The sequence below is a fragment of the Ornithorhynchus anatinus genome, chromosome X1, assembly GCF_004115215.2.
Source record: "Ornithorhynchus anatinus isolate Pmale09 chromosome X1, mOrnAna1.pri.v4, whole genome shotgun sequence".
Lineage (NCBI taxonomy): Eukaryota > Metazoa > Chordata > Mammalia > Monotremata > Ornithorhynchidae > Ornithorhynchus > Ornithorhynchus anatinus.
The window spans coordinates 112,287,429-112,309,703 of NC_041749.1; the positions used below are offsets into that span (position 1 = coordinate 112,287,429).

The 22,275-nt window shown below is 43.4% G+C and overlaps 1 protein-coding gene across 1 annotated transcript in view; it reads right to left on the reverse strand.

The window, feature by feature from the left end:
* CPAMD8 (C3 and PZP like alpha-2-macroglobulin domain containing 8) overlaps positions 1–22,275 on the reverse strand; it is a gene marked incomplete at its 5' end in the record, with an annotated part of 120,137 nt that overhangs the window by 49,436 nt on the left and 48,426 nt on the right. Inside the window, 6 exons of the mRNA XM_029051144.2 lie at positions 962–1,118; positions 6,136–6,217; positions 12,122–12,298; positions 13,202–13,427; positions 13,993–14,291; positions 15,022–15,073. Of these exons, the coding sequence (XP_028906977.2) occupies positions 962–1,118; positions 6,136–6,217; positions 12,122–12,298; positions 13,202–13,427; positions 13,993–14,291; positions 15,022–15,073 (993 nt within the window). The remainder of the gene's footprint in view (positions 1–961; positions 1,119–6,135; positions 6,218–12,121; positions 12,299–13,201; positions 13,428–13,992; positions 14,292–15,021; positions 15,074–22,275) is intronic.

Consider the following 22,275-nt stretch of genomic DNA (forward strand, 5'->3'; position numbering starts at 1 on the left):
GCACGGGCCTGGGAATCAAAAGGATCTGGGTTCTAATCACAGCTCTGCCACGTGTCTGCTGTGTGACCTTGGGCAAGTCACTTCATTTCTCTATGCCTCAGGTACCTCGTCTGTAAAATGGGGATTAAGATTGTGAGCCCAGTGTGGGACAGGATCTGTTTCCCACCCGATTTGCTTGTATCCATCCTAGCACTTAGTAGAGTGCATGGCACATAGCAAGCGCTTTACAAATACCACAGTTATTATTACAACAGAAGCACAAGAGATGTCTTCTGCCCACAAAAAGCTTACACTCCAGTGGGGGAGACGGAGGCCCGAAAATCGGCAAGTAGTGGAATCACAATTTTTAAATTGAATGTTCAATTGAATATACACATATGCAGTTATTTGATGCTCGGGGGAAAAACTAGGATCATGCCACCCTTTGGCTGAATTTCTATCTGGGTGGACCCGCCTCACGTTTCTATTGCTTGAAAAGAGTTTCCCCTAAAGTCTATTCCCCTTTTATTGGGGCTTGCACTTTTCTGGTATCTGATTTTTATAATAATGATTGTATTTGTTAAGCGCTTACTATGTGCCGAGCACTGTTCTAAGCATTGGGATAGATACAAGGTTATCAGGTTGTCCCACATAGGGCTCACAGTCTTAATCCCCATTTTACAGATGAGGTAACTGAGGCACACAGAAGTTAAGTGACTTGCCCAAAGTCACACAGCTGACAAGTGGCGGAGCCGAAATTAGAACCCACTCCCTCTGAAGGCTAAGCCCGGGCTCTTTCCACTAAGCCATGCTGTTTCTCTATTATGGAATCCATTATTATTATGGAAATTCACCTGGCACAGAAGGCTTTACCCTTGGGGGCATGGGTCTTTTCAGTGACAATTCTCACTCCCCAAAAGAGTGGGTTACTCTGAGATGCATTCCTCCCAGCAGCCAAACTTTGGAGTGTTACCCCGCTCACCTGAATGTCCTTATTTAATATTCTTCCCATGGCAGGAAAAGAGCCATCCTCCTTCTGATGCTGGATGATCCAATCCTTTGCTGCCACCAGCTCCTTGGGATCAATGAAAATAAATCCACGAGACTGTGCAAAGGACTTCAGGACAAAAGCTGTTAGCCTGAAACATGCAAATGACCCAGATGTGAGAAGACAAGAGAGACATTAAACGTTCACTGAAAGCCACAGCAAAATCAGACTCTGGCATCTTGGAAGAAGTCTAACACTAGTTTATGTGGCCCTCTATCATTCATTCATTCAATCATATTTATCGAGCACTTACTGTATGCAGAGCACTGTACTAAGCACTTGGGAGAGTACAATATACCTGGAAATAGACACATTTCCTGCCCACAACAATTTACAGAATAGAGAGAGAGGCAGACATTAATATAAAGAAGTTACAGATATGGACATAAGTGCTGTGGGATTGAGGGGGGTATGAATAAAGGGAGCAAGTCAGGATGACGCATAAGGGAGTGGGAGAAGAGGAAAGGAGGGCTTAGTCAGGGAAGGCCTCTTGGAGGAGATGTGCCTTCAATAAGGCTTTGAAGGGGCTGGGGAGAGCCAGGCACTACTGAAATGTATTCGAATAAAGAAATGAGACACAGCATGGCCTAATGGATAGAGCACAGGCCTGGGAGTCAGCAGGACCTGGATTCTAATCCTGGTTCCACCACTTAATGTTGGTATTTGTTGGTATTTGTTAAGCGCTTACTATGTGCCGAGCACTGTTCTAAGCGCTGGGGTAGACATAGGGGAATCAGGTTGTCCCACGTGGGGCTCACAGTCTTAATCCCCATTTTACAGATGAGGGAACTGAGGCACGGAGAAGTTAAGTGACTTGCCCACAGTCACACAGCCAACAAGTGGCAGAGCTGGGATTCGAACTCATGAGCCCTGACTCCAAAGCCCGTGCTCTTTCCACTGAGCCACGCTGCTTCTCCCAAGAGAAGATAACTCCCAAGAGAAGATAACAAGATACACTTGTCTGCTGTATGACTTTGGGCAAGTCATTTGTAAATTGTGAGCCCTATGTGGGACGTGGACTGTGTCCAACCTAATTAGCTTGTATCTACCCCAGCGCTTAGTTCAGTGCCAAGCAAATAGTATGCACTCACCAAGTGTCATAAAATAAAGAAATATTATCTATAGCAGAAAATGGGTCACATCATTCCTGTGACAAGTAGGCTCTTTTCCACAGGACATTCATTACAGGCATGAACAAAACACAGGCTCTACAATAATGCCGTCAACAGCATTGATCAAATCGGAGCGAAATGAGTATGTGGGTGGGTGGGGAAGTCAGAAAATCATATTTATAATAATAATAATGTTGGTATTTGTTAAGTGCTTACTATGTGCAGAGCACTGTTCTAAGCACTGGGGTAGATACAGGGGAATCAGGTTGTCCCACGTGAGGCTCACAGTTAATCTCCATTTTACAGATGAGGTAACTGAGGCACAGAGAAGTTAAGTGACTTGCCCACAGTCACACAGCTGACAAGCGGCGGATTCAGATTTGAACCCATGACCTCTGACTCCCACGCCCGGGCTCTTTCCACTGAGCCACGCTGCTTACCATGTGCAGGGCACTGTACTAAGCACTTGGGAGAGTACAGTATAATAATAAACAGACAAATTCCCTGTCCACAATGAGCTTACAATCTAGAGGGAGAGGAGAGAGAGTAGGGATGAGGGAAAACAAGCTCAGGCGACACCAGGAGGTAAGTTGTACATAACTCCTTTTCTCTCTAGAAATCTAGGATAATTTTTGGCCCTTCTATAGTCAGAGTAACAAGATTAATGCCATATTGTTTATACTACAACAAAACAGACCTCCCCAAATTAGGAAAATCTGTAAACAGTCCCCCTCCCCCACCTCAAGGCCTACCAGCCTAGATATTTTGCATCCACTCTTAAAAAAGCTCTGTAACTCTCTGTGATCTTTAAGATAAACCTGCAGGTTAGCCCCCAAATCAGAAGAGTAGCATCGAACCAATGTATTTTTAAGCTTTAAAATTACCAGCAAAAGGAAAGAGTGAAGGAACAATATGCTCTCTTCAGACACAAACATACAACATTCTGGAAATCAAATGGGATCCCGGTTCTCAAGTTTTCCAAGTTGCCTCCCGAAAGTTTGGGGGCTGCTTTTCCTTACAGTGTCACCAGGGATCTTTTATGTCCTAGCACAGATGGGGTATTTATTGGGAAAGCTGCAGTGTCACATTTCTATTTATTTAGTGAAATCCATTTCTCTCTTCCAGGGTTTTACTGAGCACTTCAAAGAAGGATGGGAGGGAGAGAGAGAGAGAGTGTATTCTGCACAAAGACAGAGAAATCTCAGATATTCTCCTTTTTTATTTAACTTGGTGTCCCCTAAATTCATCAAGCAAATAGAAACATAACTTCATGGAGAATTTCAGATAGTCTTATGCACGTTGATCCACTGAAGCCTCAAACAGAAGAAATAAATGGTTTCAGAATCGTGAGCCTTTTTGCAGCAATGAGGGCTCTGGCCAGTTTTCTGCAATTGAATCATCGGGTTTATGCCTCCCCTGGGGATGGGAGGGTAGGAGGCGCCCTGCCTGGCAAGGAATTTCTAAAGTGTTAAGTAATTGTATATCACAATATTTCATATCTAGGGATTGAGCGACGCCAGATCTCCGATAAAAGGAAACTTTACTATGTGAAAAAGGGGATGTAGTAATGTCATAAATGCAAGTTCCCGATTAAATGAGGCCTCTGATTCAAAGGAAATACGGGCCAAGTGTAGCCTATGAAAACAAGGCACAAACCCCACATTTGCAGTGGTTTTCCACCAAATTTGTAGGTGTCCAATGTTACATTGCACAGAACCTGTTCCAAGTATATGAACTCCTTAGGGCCAAATACTCCATTAATAGTGGAGTATTTGGTCCTAAGGGGTTCATATACTTACTCCAAATACAAAGTTGGCTTTGATCAGCCAAGTGAATTCTTCATCTCAAAGATCTTAAAATGTTTGTGGTAGGGTGGTTTCCAACACACCACCCTCAAAGCCCTTCACATCATAGCTCCCAGGGAACTAATCCATGGCAATCTGTGAACCTGCCAATGGCAACCCTCTGGTAGTAGAATGAAATGGCCCTTACCTCTCCAGGAAGGTGCTTTCCTTTCCGCATAACTGCCCAAACATCCTGCATTTTTCCAGTCTTCTCTCTCACAGGGGCAGAAAGGAATGCTTCCACCATAACAAGATTTAAAAATCAAGGCACGCATTCCAAACTTTGACCTTAGAGTGACTTACTGTGCACGGCACGTGTCCGACATAAGAATTTAAGACCCCAAACAATGATGTTGGGTCAGACCAATGACCCAGCCCAATATTCTGTCTCCAACAGTGGCAGAAGGATGCTGGGAGGAGCAAGGTGATGGTAACCAATCACCTAATGGTATTTATTGAGCACCTACTGTATGTGGAGCACTGTACTACACATCTGGGAGAGTTCAATACAACAGAGTTGGTAGACACATCCCCGACCACAAGGAGCTTATGGTCTAGAAGAGGTGATAGACATCAAAGCACATTTCAGATATGTACATAAGTTCTGTGGGGCAGAGGGTAGGGTGAATATCACCTCCACATGATACGAGAAGCCTCTTCCTTATGGAAGAGAAAGTAAAGCACCTAAATTCTATTTTCTTATATTAATGATGTGTATATATCTATAATTCTATTTATTTATATTGATGCTATTGATGCCTGTTTACTTGTTTTGATGTCTGTCTTCCCCCTTCTAGACTGTGAGCCCATTGTGGGCAGGGATTGTCTCTATTTGTTGCTGAATTGTACATTCCAAGCGCTAAGTACAGTGCTCTGCACATAGTAAGCACTCAATAAATACGACTGAATGAATGAATGATTGCATACAGTGGGACTCAAACCCAAGAGCCTGAGATTATCATCTCATGCTCGACCCCTAAGCAAGCTACTGCTTAAGAACTATTTTATGGTTTTCAATCAATCAATCCTATTTATTGAGTGCTTCCTGTGTGTAGAGCACTGCATTTAAGTGCTTGGGAGAGTATAACATGAGTCGGAAGACACATTCCCTGCCCACAGTGAGGTTACAGTCAAGAGGGGGATACAGACATTAATAGAAATAAATTACGGATACGTAGGTAAGTGACGAGGGGCTGAGGGAGGGGTGAATAAAGGGATCGTTCCAGCTTTCTGGAAACCATTCAAATCTCTGATGCTTGCGGATCTCCTGGATGGCCACGGCGGGTACTTGATAAATGTCCTAAGTCGATGGCAGTCAATCAGAGGCATTTTTTGAGTACTAACTATGTGCAGAGCACTGTACTTGGGAGAGTACAACACAACAGAATTAACAGACACGTTGCTTGCCCATAACAAGCTTCCAGTCTAGAGGGGGAGACAGACATTAATACATACAAATAATTCACAATGTATGATTTAAAGATGAGCTCATAAGCGCTGTGGGGTCGGGGGTGGGGTGAAGATCAAATGTCCAAGGGTCACAGATCCAAGTCCAACAGCAAACAGTGATAGGGCCCAATTCACCTGGGAGCGCACCTCAATAAAGCACAAAGTATTATCCAAATGGGTGTCCACTTAGCTCTGCCATGGGTCGTCTGTTGGTTAAGTTGCTGGGTTACCAGCAGGGGGAGCTCACTCTGTTGTGTTGGTAATGCTCAAACAATACAAAAAATACGGTAGAGAAAACCGAAATCTGCTTAATTACCGATCTCAAAAACAGAAAAGCCGTACATATGCCATAGTCTCAACAGTGCCATTTTAGGTCTCTGTATGTTTGGAGAGTTCCAATACCAAAGTTAATACAAACACTTGTGGGACTGGACTCTAAGCTCATTGTGGGCAGGTACTGTACTCTCTCAAACGTTTAGTACAGTGCTCCGCACATAGTAAGCTCGCAATAAATACCAGTGAGGACCGACGATGAAAGACTGAAGAAGATGCGATGAAGATTGAGGATTTTCCGCTCAGGTCAGCCAAAATCCCTGTCTGCTACTGGATGATTAATGTGCTTATTTTATTATGTAATATTTCCCTGCTATTTTTCTAGAAGTGTAAGCAATACATTTCACAATCCTTTGAATAAGCAACTTACCACATACTTCCTGAGGAGTCCCTCTCCCCAAAAGCACTATAGGAACCATCCTGTCTTCTGTAGGTTAGCTGGCGCTGATAGCCTGCAAATTACAAAAAGAAAAATTTATTCATTCAATAGTATTTATTGAGCACTTGCTATGTGCAGAGCACTGTACAAAGCGCTTGGAATGTACAATTTGGCAACAGATAGAGACAATCCCTGCCCAATGAGGGGCTCACAGTCTAATCAGGGGAGACAGACGGCAGAGCAAAACAGAACGAAACACAAAGAAGACAACATTATCACGATAAAGAGAATCAAGGGAATGTACACCTCATTAACAAAATAAATAGGGTAATAAATGATATATATATAAATGAGCACAGTGCTGAGGGGAGGGGAAGAGGGGAGGAGGAGAGCCAGAGGGAAAGGGGGCTCGGCTGAGGGGAGGTGAAGAGGGAAGGGGGAGGAGCAGAGGGTGGAGGGGGAGCAGAGGGAAAAGGGGGTAGCTCAGTCTGGGAAGGCCTCTTGGAGGAGGTGAGCTCTCAGTAGGGCTTTGAAGAGGGGAAGAGAGTTAGTTTGGTGGACGTGAGGAGGGAGGGCATTCCAAGACAGTGGTTGACAGTGGGATAGGCTTGAACGGGGGACAGTGAGGAGGTGAGCGGGTCATTTGGTACAACTAACTCTCAATGATTCAACGTGATGAAGGAGAGAGTGGGCAACTAAAATTTATGAACAACCCATCAACTTCGTTTTAGCCATTAATTTCAACCTCTAAACCAGTAAAGGATTTAGACCAGTAAACCAGTCCTAGTAAAGAGAACTCTTTACCCTGACCTGGAACTCCCCGCTCTTCATATGTGACAACCGTCACTCTCCCCACCTTCAAAGCCTTATTAAAATCACACCTCCTCCAAGAGGCCTTCCCCAACCAAAGCCTCATTTCCCCTCCTTCCTCTCTCTTCTGCATCACCCTTGCACTTGGATCTGCACCCTTTGTTCACCCCACCCTCAGCCCCACAGCACTTATTCATTCAATCGTATTTATTGAGCATTTACTATGTGCAGAGCACTGTACTTAGCGCTTGGAATGTACAATTCGGCAACAGATAGAGACAATCCCTGCCCTTATGTACATAGCCGTACTTTCTTTTAATATCTGTCTCCCCCTCACCCAATCAGGAAAAGAAACCAGAGTGTCTCAACATTCTAGTCATGTCCACCCTCACCTTAGCACTAATATAGTTCATTCCTATACCTGGCACTTATGTCCATGTGTATATTTGTTTATTCAATTACTTGTTCAGGAATTTTCACCCTGAGACATCTGTATGACTTCCTGCTTATTCTTTTTCTTCCTCCTGCTCCCACTATTTGTGAACTATTTTTGTCTACCTGTCCACCCCCATTAGACTGTAAACTCATGGAGGATAGTTATTGTGGGTCTTACTTTGTTGTAACCTCCCAAGCGCTTTGGGCAGAACTTAGCACTCTCTAGGTGCTTAATAAATACCCCATAAAAAATTTAAAAGCAATGGTGGGCTAATCAAAATAGATGATCCCAGAACACCAAACTATCATCCATTTGGCTTTACTCAGTAAGCTAGGTTGGATCTTAGTAATAGATGAAATGCATTTACTGCTTGATAATGGGATTTTAAAATGTCCAGGGGCCACAAACCCCTTGAGAACAAATTTAAAATGGAGGAGACATCCATCAAACACAAGCAGAATGGAATGGGTCTGAGAGACATCAGGCGCCTGGTTAATCCTCCTGCCCACAAGGACATTTTTTATTTCACTTTGCATGACATTTTTATGAGAATGGATTCAGTTTTTCATTTCCAGGTCCTCAGTGACTTCCCTGGCATCTGCAGAAAAAGCAACCAAACTCTCCAACCACTTTACTCTCCTCCCTTAGCAATATCTCACAACTCCTTCAGACATCCATGTTCTCAACATACCTGCCTCATTCCACTTTTAATTGCTCCTGCCACCAATGACTCCTATGGTCCTGGTAGCTCAAAAATGTCCAAGGGAGATTTTATAGTAGGTATCAGACTGCTATTAAACCTCTCTCCTTCATGCAAATAACAAGCTTTCTCCTGCCAGTATAACATGCCTTCCTCATTTTTCTTGGCTTCTGGGCAATCTTTGCTGTAGTTAGTCATTCTAATTTTTCTGGCAATCTCAGCACTCCTTGGGTTCTTAAGCTTTCCCTCGCCTATGTCTTTGCCCTTTTTTCCGACAACTCATTTATCATCACCTGTAAGTATTTGTTGAGGGCTACAATGTGCTGAATGCTCTTCAGTTAATCAGAATATAGAGAAGATAAGGTCCTTGCCCTCAAGGGACCTATATTTTAATCTTAAAAATCCCAAGTCCTATTAAGGTTACATGATAGAGACTAAGGGTTTTTTTTATTCAGCTAAGTTTGTTATGAGGAGTTTATGGCTCCCTGTGGGAGGAGAGGCTGCTGAAAAACTAAAAAAAAAGCTAAACTGAGAAATAGAGGACTTCTATCAGTGAGAAGATGCTTAGCTCCAAGCAAAGTGATAAAAGTAATGTGCATTAATGTGTGGACAAGAGAGCGATGGAACCATCACTCCTGAATAAATAAGAAAGTAATACAGACTACTCTGGAATGCTATTTTCCACCTCGACAATAAGCCCTAAAGGCAAGCAAGAAAGCTTCGGGCAGTAAGATTAAAAGTTTAATCGAAAGACAATACATTTTGGCATTCTTCTAACTTTACAGCAATTCCTGGTTGCTGTGGCCTCTCTCAAGTTGTGTGTGAATACCATATTGCCCTAGATGATAAATGGGGTTACAGAACTCTGCCCTCTCAGTCTCTTTTTAAGGTTATGCGGGAAATCTGCACCTTTGCTACAGTACAAAAGGCCAAGAAATTATTGGTCCCCAGATGATCTTCTTTAATCATATCACACCAGCTGAAAGGATTGCTTTACAGGTTGTTCAAGAGCCACATCCTGTCATTGATTCCCACAGACAATCCACCTGTTCAATCAATGGTATTTACTGAGTGCTTACTGCGTGCAGAGCACTGTACTATGCGCTTGGAAGGGTACAGTACAACAGAGTTGATAGGCATGTGTCCCTGCCCACAATAACTTATAGTCTGCAGGAGGAGTCAGACATTATTATAAGTTAATAAATTAGGGATGTGTACATAAGTGCTGTGGGGCTGAGAGTGGGGTGAATATCAAGTTCTTAAAGAGTACAGATCCATGTGTTTAGGTGACACAGAAGGGAGAGGGAATAAAAGGGGGGACTTAATTGGGAAAAAGCCCCTTGGAGGAGATGTGATTTTAATAAGGCTTTGAAGGGAGGGGAGAATGAGGGTTTGTCAGATATGAAGGGGGATGAAGTGAGCAAGGGTATGGTGGTGGAATAGATGAGAGAAAAGTGCAGTGAATAAGTTGGTGTTAGAAGAGTGAAGTGTGCAGACTGGGTTGTAGCCAGGTAAGGTAAGAGGGGACAAGCTATTTGAGTGCTTTAAAGCCAATGCTAAGGAGTTTCTCTTTGATGCTGAGGGGGATGGGCAACCACTGGAGGTTCTTAAAGAGTGGGGAGACATGGACTGAATGGTTTTTGAGAAAAATTATCTGGGCAGCAGTGTGAAGTATGAACTGAAGTAGGGAGAGACAGGAGGCAGGGAGGTCAGCAAGGAGGTTGATGGAAGAGTCTAGGTGGGATATGATAAGTGCTTGGATCTGTCTAGTAGTAGTTTGGATGGAGAGGAAAGGAGAGATCTTAGCGATATTGTGGAGGTTGAACTGACAGGATTTGGTGACAGATTGAATATGTGCGTTGAATGAAAGAGATGAATCAAAGATAAAGCCAAAGTTATGGACTTGTGAGACAGGGAGGATGGCGATGGTGTTTACAGTGATGATAAGGACAGGATTTGGGTGGGAAGATGAGGAGTTCCGTTTTGGACAGGTTTAAGGTGTCAGTGGGACATTATAAGTAAAGATAGCCTGAGAGCAGGAGGGAATGAGAGACTGTGGGGAAGGAGAGGAGCCAGGGCTGGAGAAATAGATTTGGGAATCACTGACATAGAGATGGTAGCTGAGGCCATGGGAGTCGATGGGTTCCTCAAGGCAATTGGTGTTGATGGAGAATAGAAGGGGACCCAGAACTGAACCTTGAGAGGCTCCCATTGTTAGAGGCAGAGGAGGAGCCTGTGAAAGAGACTGAGAAGGTGAGGCCAGAAATAGGAGGAGAACGAGGAAAGGGCAGTGTCAGTAAAGCCAAGGTTGGATAATGTTCCGAGGAGAAAAGGGAGCCCAAAGTGTTGAAAGGCAGCTGAGAGGTCGAGGAGGATTAGCATGGAGTAGAGGCTGTTGGGTTTGGCAAGAAGAAAGTTGATGGTGACCTTAGAGAGGGCAGTTTCCATGGAGTGAAGGGGGCAGAAATCAGATTGGAGGGGATCAGAGGAGAGAGCTTGAGGAGAGGAAGAGGAGACAGTGGATGCAGACAACTCACTCAAGGATTCTGAAGATGAATGGTAGGAAGGGGATGGGATGATAACTGGAGGGAATCTAGGAGTCCAAGGGGGAGGGCACTTAGGACAGGGGATACATGAGCATGTTTGAAACAGTGTGGAAGAAGCCATTGGAAAGTGAACCATTGAAGATGGTGGTCAGGGAGGGAAGATAGGAGGGGGCAAGTGTTTTAATAAGGGGTGAAGGGATGGGGTCATAGGCTCAGGTGAAGGGAGTAGATTTTGAGAGGAGGTGGGAGATCTCCCTTTGACATACAGCTGGGAAAGATGGGAAAGTCAAAGAAGGGGCAGGAGGAGGGAGAGACTGGAGAGGAGCAGGGGAGATTTTAGGGAGATCACGCCTGATAGTTTCAATTTTATCAGTGAAGCACATTGAGATGCAACTCTCAGATCTGTGTGCGTTTTGGGGGAGGCAGTGGCGGTAGCAGGATTTTTCAGGCACAATGCCCATTTAAGTGCCTCAAAGCCGTTGAACTTGCTACCTCAGTGATATTTTCTGGTTTTCCAGAGTAATGGGAGGCTGGGGTGCTAAGTGGGGCTGGGGGTGGCTGGGGGAAGGGGTGTTATCCAATAATCTTGAAGGAACTCACCAAATAGCATGATTGATGTCCATAAAGACATAAACCCTCCAGACCATAAGCTCATTGTGGGCAGGGAGTGTGACTGTATTGTACTCTCCCAAGTGCTTAGTACAGTGCTCTGCCCACAGTAAGTGCTCAATAAATACGACTGAATGAATGAGCGAAGACTCATTTCCTTCATGGAACCCTTTTTAAATCACCTTGCATTTACCAGTCTCAACTCTCTCACATTGTATTTCGCTCTGTGCATAAAAACCAATCCAGAGAACATGCTCAGTGGAGTGAGAAGTGGCAGTGCTAAAGAAAATGCCATTTGGGAACAGCTCAGGAAGAGGCAGCAGGTATTACTACCAGTAATTTTGTTACCCTCTCCCTTCTGAGTGACTCAAGTAGTCCCCCCAGAAGCAGCGTGGTTTAGTGGAAAGAGCCCGGGCTTGGGAGTCAGAGGTCGTTGATTCTAATCCCAGCTCCACCCCTTGTCTGCTGGGTAACTTCGGGCAAGTCACTTAAGTTCTCTGTGCCTCAGTTACCTCATCTGTAAAATGGGGGTTAAGACTGTGAGTCCCACTTGGGACAACCTGAGTACCCAACGCTTAGAACAGTGCTTGGCACATAGTAAGCACTTAACAAATACAATCATTATTATTATTATTATTACTGTTTTCTGTTGAAAGACATTTCTCTGCATCTTAGTCTGTGCCAAAGGAGACCACATCTATTTGGTTTAAAACTAAATGCCAAAACTATTCCAATTTATTCCCCTGATGGCCACACACTTTCTGAATAATCTGAGTTTACTTCCTTTGTTTTTCGGGGCCTACTGCAGGTTGGGAGTAAGCCAACATGAGAGAACAGCTTGTGAATGCAGCGAGGGATGTTGAACACCCAGAATACCTTGCACCAAGTAATCTGTAGCTTCATTCTCCACCTCAGGACTGAGTTGTCTAGTTTTCTGAAGATATTTTAGAACAAAAACATTGGGAGCAAAATGGATCATGTTTTGTTCTCCACAGCCAAATGGTAGTCGCAGAAGGTTGTCTAGATGGTTCAGCGTTGGCCCCATGACATCTCCTAATGGAAACAAGAGAGAAAAAGGCTAAGAAGCAGCGTGGCCTAGTGGAAAGAGCACAGGCCTGGGCATCTGAAGACCTGGGTTCTAATCCTGGCTCTGCTGCTTGTCTGCTATGTGATCTTGGGCAAGTCATTTAACTTCTCTGGGCCTCAGTTACCTCATCTGTAAAATGGGGATTAAAATTGTGAGCCCCATGTGGGATATGGACTGTTTCCAACCTGACTAGCTTGTACCTACCCTGGCGCTTAGTACAAGGCTTGGCAACATAGTAAGCACTTAACAAATACCACAATAGTTATTACTAAGTGCTTGTTCCTCGCCTCTCAGTCTCGGGGCACTAGCTCACCCTTGAGTTTGACTTCGTGAAATTGGTGGAACATAAGGAAGTTCCATTTGGAAAGGCTCCTAAAGTAATTAGGATAAAACACAACCAAGAAATCCTGAAATTGGTTTGGAAAAAAAAGTTGTTTGCCCTCTTTTCCTTTTAAAAAAAACACCCAAAAAACAACTTAAAAGGTCAGGACTTTGTCTTCAGTGAGACATCTTCAGCCTCTGTCATTTCTTGATTCCCACCCAAAGCGTCTGCACTGAAGAAAGCACCAGAACTCAGGCTAGCTCAGTGATTCTTTCAAAATACCTTTAACTTAACTGCAGTCAAGTTTCAGGGACAAAATGTGCTTCCAGTTTGTTACAAGAGTCCCAGACCTTTTCAGACAGGGTGGGCAGTGAAGTCCTGGCCTATGGACCCACAGTGGCAATCATCCGAAAACAGCAAATAGAGCACGTTCATCCGACTAAAAGAAGGAAGGGTTAACTTGGGATTTCTACCCGCTGAGGGCCATCTAGCTTGGACCCAAGGAAGCTCTGGGCGATGGTGGTGTTTCTTAAGCAGTCTAAAATACCTATTATTGAAGCAGTTGCTCTTTCTGATCCCGGAATCACATTAAGAGGAACCCCAAGGGTAAATGCCTCATTGTGGTTTTCGTCCGTCTCCTCTTTTCTCCAGATTTTATACTCCCCCATGGAGCCCCATCCTGTTGAGAATCCAATGTACTTCACTTCTGGCTGCTTGGGGATGCTCCATCCCACTATGAGAGACTCATTGGAGGGTTGAGTCCCATGACCAACCTGGAAAGAGACAAAGAGGCTACTGACTCCAGTCAGGAAACGCAACCAATATTTGGCTCGGCTTTTCCGTCTCCAGGCTACATCGAAAGCCTTTTCCTGACAAACAGTTACACTCCTCAGAAATAAATACTTTGGAAAACTTTATCCCCATGAGCTGACTCTCACTAGATTACAGTGCAAATTAGGAAGATGTTTCTTAGCGACTTGTTTGGGTCATTTGTAGAATTCTTGCAGGCTCAACCTAGCCCAGCATGGGTCTCTAGGAAGCAGTAAGGAGCTATTTTCAGGGAAGTGATAAATTAAAAGGGATTCATGACTCTAAAAATGGCCCCAAAAAATTAAAACGTTTTGCTCTCACCGGTTACTAGTCCCCACTAGGGAAATAAAACACAGAAAAACTGTCGCAACCTTTGCCAGTCCCCTCTCCCCACTTTTTAAATTTTAGATTGGGAACCCCTTGGGGGCCAGGGACCGTGCTTAATTCCCACCTGGGAAGTCTTTCCCAGGGTTTAATATAGTGCACTGCACACAGAAAGCATTTAATAAATACGATCACTACTCCTACCTGAATAATTCCATTTTTCCAGCTGATCCAAAAGGTCCGGAATTCATCCCAAGAAAGGATTCCAACCGTGTCTGCGCTGGTCACTGGCTCCCCCATTTTACTTGTGGAAATCCACGTTTTGGCATTCTGATGTCCACCAATAACAATCTCTGCCATCTCTGCCATGTCATGGGGGCCGGAGGATAGGGCAAAATGAGCATCATTGTGGGCTTTGACAGCTACATCAAAGTGAGTCATGCGTAATGGCTTCTGAACGTACTGGTACTCGTACTTGTTAGGAGTAGAAATGTGAATTTTCTCTAGTCAGAAAAAAAAAATGAAAGGAATTCTATGAGAATACAATCTGTACTGTCAGCTCAGGTACAGCTGTGTTACCAAGGCATGCTTGCTCTTAACTCACACTGACAGACAATTCATGAGCCCGTTGAGTAAGTACTGTCTCTAATTGTTGCCGAATTGTACTTTCCAAGCACTTAGTACAGTGCTCTGCACACAGTAAGCGCTCAATAAGTACGATTAAATGAATGAATGAATGAATCCCAAACACACGGGGTTTCTCTCTGCAAGTGGTTTTTACTGCTACAAAGTCACCAACTTAGCTCTTTTCAAAGATTAATCGAGCTTGCTCTATCTGCACCTCTTCCTGGTGGCCGGTTCCTACACATTATCTGAATGTTTGAGGGGTTAGTTTCCATTTTTTCTTTGAGGTCAAGAAATAGTCACCATAATAATATTTTCTAACCTCATCGGCAACTGTTGCTTAAACAGGCTCTGAGAGTGAGTACAACACACCTGATTTAATTGCAATTAAGCACACGTATCAGGAACATTGAAATGAGTTAAAATGTACATAAGTATTAAGGATAAATCAATTTATACATAGAAGTTACATGGTACAAAATGTTCTTCTCTAGAAATGAGCTAACAAAAGCATTCTGAGAAAAAGTAACACATATGTACTGTAGATTATTTCTGTGAAAATGCATCAACTTTTTTGGAATAATAGCTTGACCCAAAACCCAGACTTACCATTGGGACAGAAGAACACGCTGTATGTATATTCCCTTGATAACCCTTCTGGCTGCAAAAGGAAATAAAATAAAAAGCTGACATGTTTTAGGGTAGCACTTAACTGTTATTAAAAGCAATGTGGCCTAGTGGAAAGAGCACGGGTCTCGGGGTCAGAGGCCCTGGATTTTAATCCTGGCTCTGCCCCTTGCCTGCTGACCTTGGGCAAGTCACTTAACTTCTCTGTGCCTCAGTTTCCTCATATGCAAAAAAGTGGTTCGATGCCTGTTTTCCCTCCTATTTAAACTGTGAACTCGGTCCAACCTGGTTATCTTGTATCTACCCCAGCTCTTTAGTACAATGCTTGACACATAGTAAGTGCTCAACAAATACCACTATTAATAATAATAATAATAATAATAATAATGTTGCTATTTAAGTGCTTACTATGTGCCGAGCACTGTTCTAAGCGCTGGGGTAGATACAGGGTAATCAGGTTGTCCCACGTGAGGCTCACAGTTAATCCCCATTTTACAGATGAGGTAACTGAGGCACAGAGAAGTTAAGTGACTTGCCCACAGTCACACAGCTGACAAGCGGCAGAGCCGGAATTCGAACTCATGACCTCTGACTCCCAAGCCTGTGCTCTTTCCACTGATTATTACTATTGTTAATAATGCTCCATGCTTATGACGTACAGACTAAGTACTCTATGCCCTCTAAACATATGAGGCCACAATTCTTATAATAATATTTATCACACCAAATTGCAGGTGCTACACAACAAGCACTAATTCACATGAGAAACCACATCCAGGTCAATGCCAGCTTCTCCCACCTCAAGATACTGGGGTAGATTCAGCTGCAGCCCAAGGGAGTGAGTCCAAACTGAGGTCTAACTCTTGTTCACCCACTTCCGCATCAAAGAGAAACTCCTCATCATCGGCTTTAAAACACTCAATCACCTTGTCCCCTCCTACGTCACCTCGCTCCCTCCTACCTCTCTGCACACTTCACTCGGCTAATGCTAACCTACTCATTGTACATCAATCTTGTTTATCTCACTGCCGACCTCTCGCCCACATCCTGCCTGGCCTGGAATGTCTTCCCTCTTCATATCCGACAGATGTTCACTCTCCCTACCTTCTAAGCCTTACTGAAGGCACATCTCCTCCAAGGGGCCTTCCCTGACTAAGCCCTCCTTTCCTCTTCTCCCACTCCCTTCTGCCTAACCCTGTCATATTCCCTTTATTCATTCCCTGTCCCCCAGCCCCACAGCACTTAATGTACATGTCTGTAATTTATTTATTTCTATTAATGTCTGTCTCCCCCTCTAGACTGTAAGCTCATGGTGGGCGCTTGGTATGGTGCTCTGCACAGCGCTTAGTACAGTGTTCAAGTTCTTAGTACAGTGCTCTGCACACAGTAAGCACTCAATAAACATGATTGAATGAATAACCACTCAATAAATACAACTGATTGAGTGATAGCTCTGAATTACCACAGGAGATCCAACCAGGCCCCAGGATATTACTTGGTTCAAAACAATCCCTGAGAAGCTCGAGTTATTTCAAGGCTGAATTACAGCAATTTCATCAATCTGGACTGACCCTGTAATGAAACCCTTGTATGGGAATTGGCCAGATTACTAAAGAAACAGCGTGGTGCAGTGGAAAGAGCATGGGCTTTGGAGTCAGGGCTCATGAGTTCGAATCCCAGCTCTGCCACTTGTCAGCTGTGTGACTGTGGGCAAGTCACTTAACTTCTCTGTGCCTCAGTTCCCTCATCTGTAAAATGGGGATTAAGACTGTGAGCCCCACGTGGGACAACCTGATTCCCCTGTGTTTACCCCAGCGCTTAGAACAGTGCTCTGCACATAGTAAGCACTTAACAAATACCAACATTATTATTATTATCAGTAGAAACTGAACACATTAGTGCCTACAATGCACCAAATATTGTTGTAGGTGCCTCCGGAACATTCAGTAGCAGTGCAAGATCTGAGTTCTACCTTCGAGGAACTTAAAATCTAATGAACTGCTCAGAACATCAGCACATCACCTCAATCTAGATCTGTTTCCCTGAGGGAGAATGTAGAGCATTAAATACCTGCCTACGTGGTATGTATTCTGAGCATACCAGAGAAACGATTGAGAAACCCCTGCTCTCCCTACCTCTAAGACTGCAAACCCCATGTCGGAGAGGGATTGTGTCTGATCTGATTACCTTGTATCCCCATGAGCACATAGTGCCGAGCTTGTCACAAAGTGCTTAATAAATAAATGTCATGATTATTATTATGGGTACCTGACTGCCTTTAGAACTGCCAACTACTGCAACATTTCATACTTTCTCCTATACGGACGTAGCAGACGTCCTAAAATTCTTCAGAACATAAACATTTCCAACCTTTTACTATTGCCTGGCCTGTTGTCACCTTCCTTGGAAAAGGGATTACCATTTTAGTAATAGCAGTGTGGCCTAGTGAAAAGCAGCATGGCCTAGTGGATAGGAGAACAGGGTTGGGAGTCAGAAGGACCTGGGTTCTAATCCCCACCCCATCACTCATCTGCTGTGTGACCCTGGACAAATCACTTCACTTCTCTGAGGCCTCAGTTACGTCAACTGTAAAATGGGAATTAACACTGTGAGCCTATTTGGGACAGGGACTGTGTCCAACCCGATTGTCTTGTATCTACCCCAGCATTTAGTGCAGTGTCTGGCACATAGCAAGTGCTTAACAAATACCATATAAAATAGTTTCACAAGATTTTTCAGCATACTCTAGCTGGCATCAGCAATGGTTGTGGGGAAATAGATCTTACATAGTGGGTTTTCAATGATTTGTAAACCTTTTCTCATTGGCAAAACTAGTACAAATTATTTTACTATGGGGCAAATGGGAGGCATCATGGCTTAAAGCAAAGGGACAGGACTGTGAGTCAGGAGACCTGGGTTCTAATCCTCACTTTGCCACTTTCAGGCTGGGTGATCTTAAGCAAGTCATTTCACTCTCCTGTGCCTCAGTTTCCTCATCTGAGGCAATTCAATGCCAGTTTTCTCTCCTTCTCAGACTGTAAGCTCCATCTGGTACAGGGACTGTGTCTGGTCTGATTATCTTGCATCTACCTCAGTGTTCAGTAAGATGCTTAGCATCTAGTAAACCTTTAGCAATAATAATAATTGTTATTATTATTATGGAACTTGTTAAGAACTTACTATGTGCCAAGCACTGTTCTAAGCACTGGGGGTAGAAACCAGTTAATCAGGTTGGATACAGTCCCTCTCCCACATGAGGCTCAGAGTCTAATTGGAGGGAGTAACAATGAATCCTTATTTTACAGCGGAGGTAATCGAGGCACAGAGAACTTAAATGATTTACCCAAGGTCTCACACAGCAGACACAGGGCAAGGCTGGGATTAGAACCCAGATCCTCTGACTCCCAGGGCCCGTGCTCTTTCCACTAGGCCATGTTGCTTCTCTAACAGATGCCACTATTATTAAATGTGATTACCTGCTTGCCATGCTCTGCACACAGTAAGTGCTTAATAAATATGATTGAATGAATGAATGTAATATTTTTTATCCAGTATATTAAGCATCCCTCCAAACCCATCTTGTTCTTACTTGAGATTTGCATGTACATTAGCATGCTTTGTCTGAGGACAGGTTGTTTAAACAAAAAAACTTCAAGGAATCAACAAAAGATTTTCGATGATTCTTTCCTTCCTGTTTACTTCCTGCCCACATGAAGGAACCATTTCATTTAGCTGCTGAGGACTGAGGAAATACACATTCTTCTTAATACAATTACATATTCAGCTCAGAAGGACATGAGATTGCACATCAACAATTCCCAAAGTAATTTTACATTGGCAATTGGGAATTCGGCACAACGAATGTGTGAATCTAGCTGGGCCAAAGCTCTAATTGAAAACATTTGTAAAATCGTCCCTACAGGATAACAACCATTACCCAAGCACAGCTGCAAGGGAAGAAAGAAAGGCTAATTGTAGCTGTGGTATTAAGGCAAGTCTGCATTAGGTGAAACTGACATTTTTTAAAAGAAATTTTCTCTTGGATTTATATAGAGCATTATTTTGGCTAAATAATTCAAAACACTCTACTCAGGTACTTTATTCATCCTCAGAGCAGCAGTGAAGGGGAAGATATTGATCCAAGTTTACATGTGGGCAAATTTTGGTATTCAGAAATTAGTGTCCTGCCAACATTTTAATCTCATTCAATATTTTAATAATTACCTAAAAATTATATAGGCATAAGTTTATTGTAGGATATGAAGTTGTCAGCTATTGATTTGTGAGCTATTAACAGAGGTTTATCAATATAAAAATATTTCTTTCTAAAACAAATGCTCCCCATTGAGTGACTTGCAGCTCAAACTCCTGAAAAGCAGGAAACAGTTAAGTATGAACAGCTTTATTGAAAACATATACTTCTATGACCATTAGATTTTAAGTTCCTTAAGAAATCACATCTTATATTTCTGAATGTTCTCCAAGTAATAAACATAGCAGTCAGCAAACAGGAGTTTGTCCTAGAGGAAAGAGCACGGGCCTGGACCGAACTGTACTTTCCAAGCGCTTAGTATAGTGTTCTACACACAGTAAGTGCTCAATAAATACGGTTGAATGAATGAATGAATGAATGAATGAATGGGAGTCAGAGGACCTGGGTTCTAGACCCGGCTCTGCCACTTGCCTGGTGTGTTACTTTGGGAAAGTCACTTAACTTCTCTGAGCCTCATCTGTAAAATGGGGATTGAGTCTGTGAGCCCCACGTGGTAAATGACTCTGCCCAACCTGATTAGTTTGTATCTACCGTAGTGTTTAGTACGTGCATGGTACATTGTAAGCACTTAGCAAGTATCATTAGAAAAAAAAAAGGAGCTCCTATTCTGATTAGAAGGAAAAGAAGTAAACAAGATTCACTAGCAACTTTTCTCCTTCACTGCTGTGTCTCTGACTCCTGGCACTGCTGAGGAGTAAGGGGCCCTTGGCTGATAATAGTAATATTTGTTAATTAGTCTATTAATGGTATTTAATGAGCACTGTATTAAGTGCTTGAGAGCTTACAATTCAACAGAATTAGTGGACACATTCCCTGCCCATAACGACCTTGCATTATATGCCCAAGAAGCAGAGCAGCTTAGTGGAAAGAGCACGGGGTTGGGAGTCATAGGTCGTGGGTTCTAATCCCGGCTCCGTCACGTGTGAGCTGTGTGACTTTGGGCAGGTCACTTTACTTCTCTGTGCCTCAGTTATCTCATCTGTAAAATGGGGATTAAGACTGTGAGCCCCACATGGGACGACTTGATTACCTTGTACCTACCCCAGAGCTTAGAACAGTGCTTGGTACATAGTAAACGCTTAACAAATACCATCATCATCATTATTATTATTATTATGCCAAGCACTGTGCTAAGATCCAGGGTAGATATCATTTAATTAGGTCAGTCCCTGTCCCACACAGAGTTCACAGTCTAAGGGGCAGGAAGGTCAGGTATTCAATTCCCATTTTACAGAAGAGGAAACTGAGGTACAGAGAAGTTCAGGTCACATAGGCAAGTAGGGGAGCCAGGATTCACCCATTCATTCATTCATTCATTCAATCGTCTTTATTAAGTGCTTATTTTGTGCAGAGCATTGTACTAAGCACTTGGGAAAGAACAATACAACAATAAACAGTGACAATCCCTGCCCACGAGAAGCTCACAGTCTAGACAGCAGGATGCAAACCCAGATCTCTTGACTCCCAGTCCTATGGTCTTTCCACCAGGCCACACTGCTTCTCCATTCATTCATTCAGTCATATTTATTGAGCACTTACTGTCTGCAGAGCACTGTTCTAAGCACTTGGAAAGGACAGTTCAGCAACAGAGACAATCCCTACCCAACAACGGGCTCACAGTCTAGAAGGGGGGAGACAGATAACAAAACAAGTAGACAGGCATTGAGACTGTGAGCCCCATATGGGACATGGACTATGTCCAACCTGATTATTTTGACCGACCCCAGGGCTTAGTGGAGTGCGCGCATAGTAAGCGCTTGACAAATACCATAAAATAAAATTTAAAAAACCCAGACTGTTTACTTTAGTGGCTGCCCAGGGCCAGGCCTAGTCGCCATCAGAAACAGAAAGGGCAGTGGAGCTGACCCAGTTTCTGCTGGCTGTGAAAGGAGATGGGTGACCTGCTTGCCAAGGGCCTCAAGGCTTTCCACCAACTCTATTTTATATATTGGCTCTCCTCCACCTGTTACTACTCCACTACTCTCCAGGCTTTCCTCTTTGCTCCTCCAAAGTTAACTCAACTCTCCCGTCTCTGACCCCTCATTCACACCTTCCTCTTGCCTGGAACTCCCTTTCCTCCCAAATCCACCAGACCATAGCTTTTGCCATCTTTAAAAACCTCCTAAAATTCCCTCCCTCCTCCCAGAAAGCCTTCCCCAATTAATTCACAATGTCCAGTCATATCAGCCCAACATTCACCCTTAATAAGAACAATAATAATAATAATGGTATTTGTTAAGTGCTTACTATGTGTCAAGCACTGTTCTAAGCAGTGGGGTAGATACAAGTTAACGAGATTGGACACAGTCCTGGCCCACCAAGGGCTCACAGTTTTAGTCTCCATTTTACAGATGAGATAACTGAGGCACAGAGAAATGAAGTGATGTGCCCAAGGTCACAAAGCAGACAAGTGGCAGAGCCGAGATTAGAACCCAGGTCCTTCTGACTTCCGGGCCCAGCTCTATCCTCTAGGCCATGCTGCATCTAGCCCTTGTGTACTTTATTCTTAACCTCAGCATTTGTGTACATTTGAACATTTTTGTTTAAATATTTAATTTTGGTATTCATCTCTACTTTCAATTATTCATGTGTTTTATCCTGATGTTTTTGTACTACTTCCTGCTTATATCTTCATACTTCCTCTGGTTTTCACTATCTGGAAACAATTTTTGTCCATCTTCCCTGTCAAATTGTAAGCTCACTGGGGGCAGGGAACATGTATCATGCTATTTTTATATTCTCCCAAGCTCTTAGTACACTGTCTAGCACCTAATAGATACTCCATAAATATCACTAATTTCAATGTTAAGGAATAGTTTAATTTGCCCCAAAGAAACTTTTACAATGGGACAAATTTGAACAAAGAATCAGGTTTCTCATCTGTCACTAAGCCAATTCTCTGGGCTCCAGAGAAAGTCTAACAGCTTTCCACAGCATTAAACTCTATGAATTGTTTGACTTTT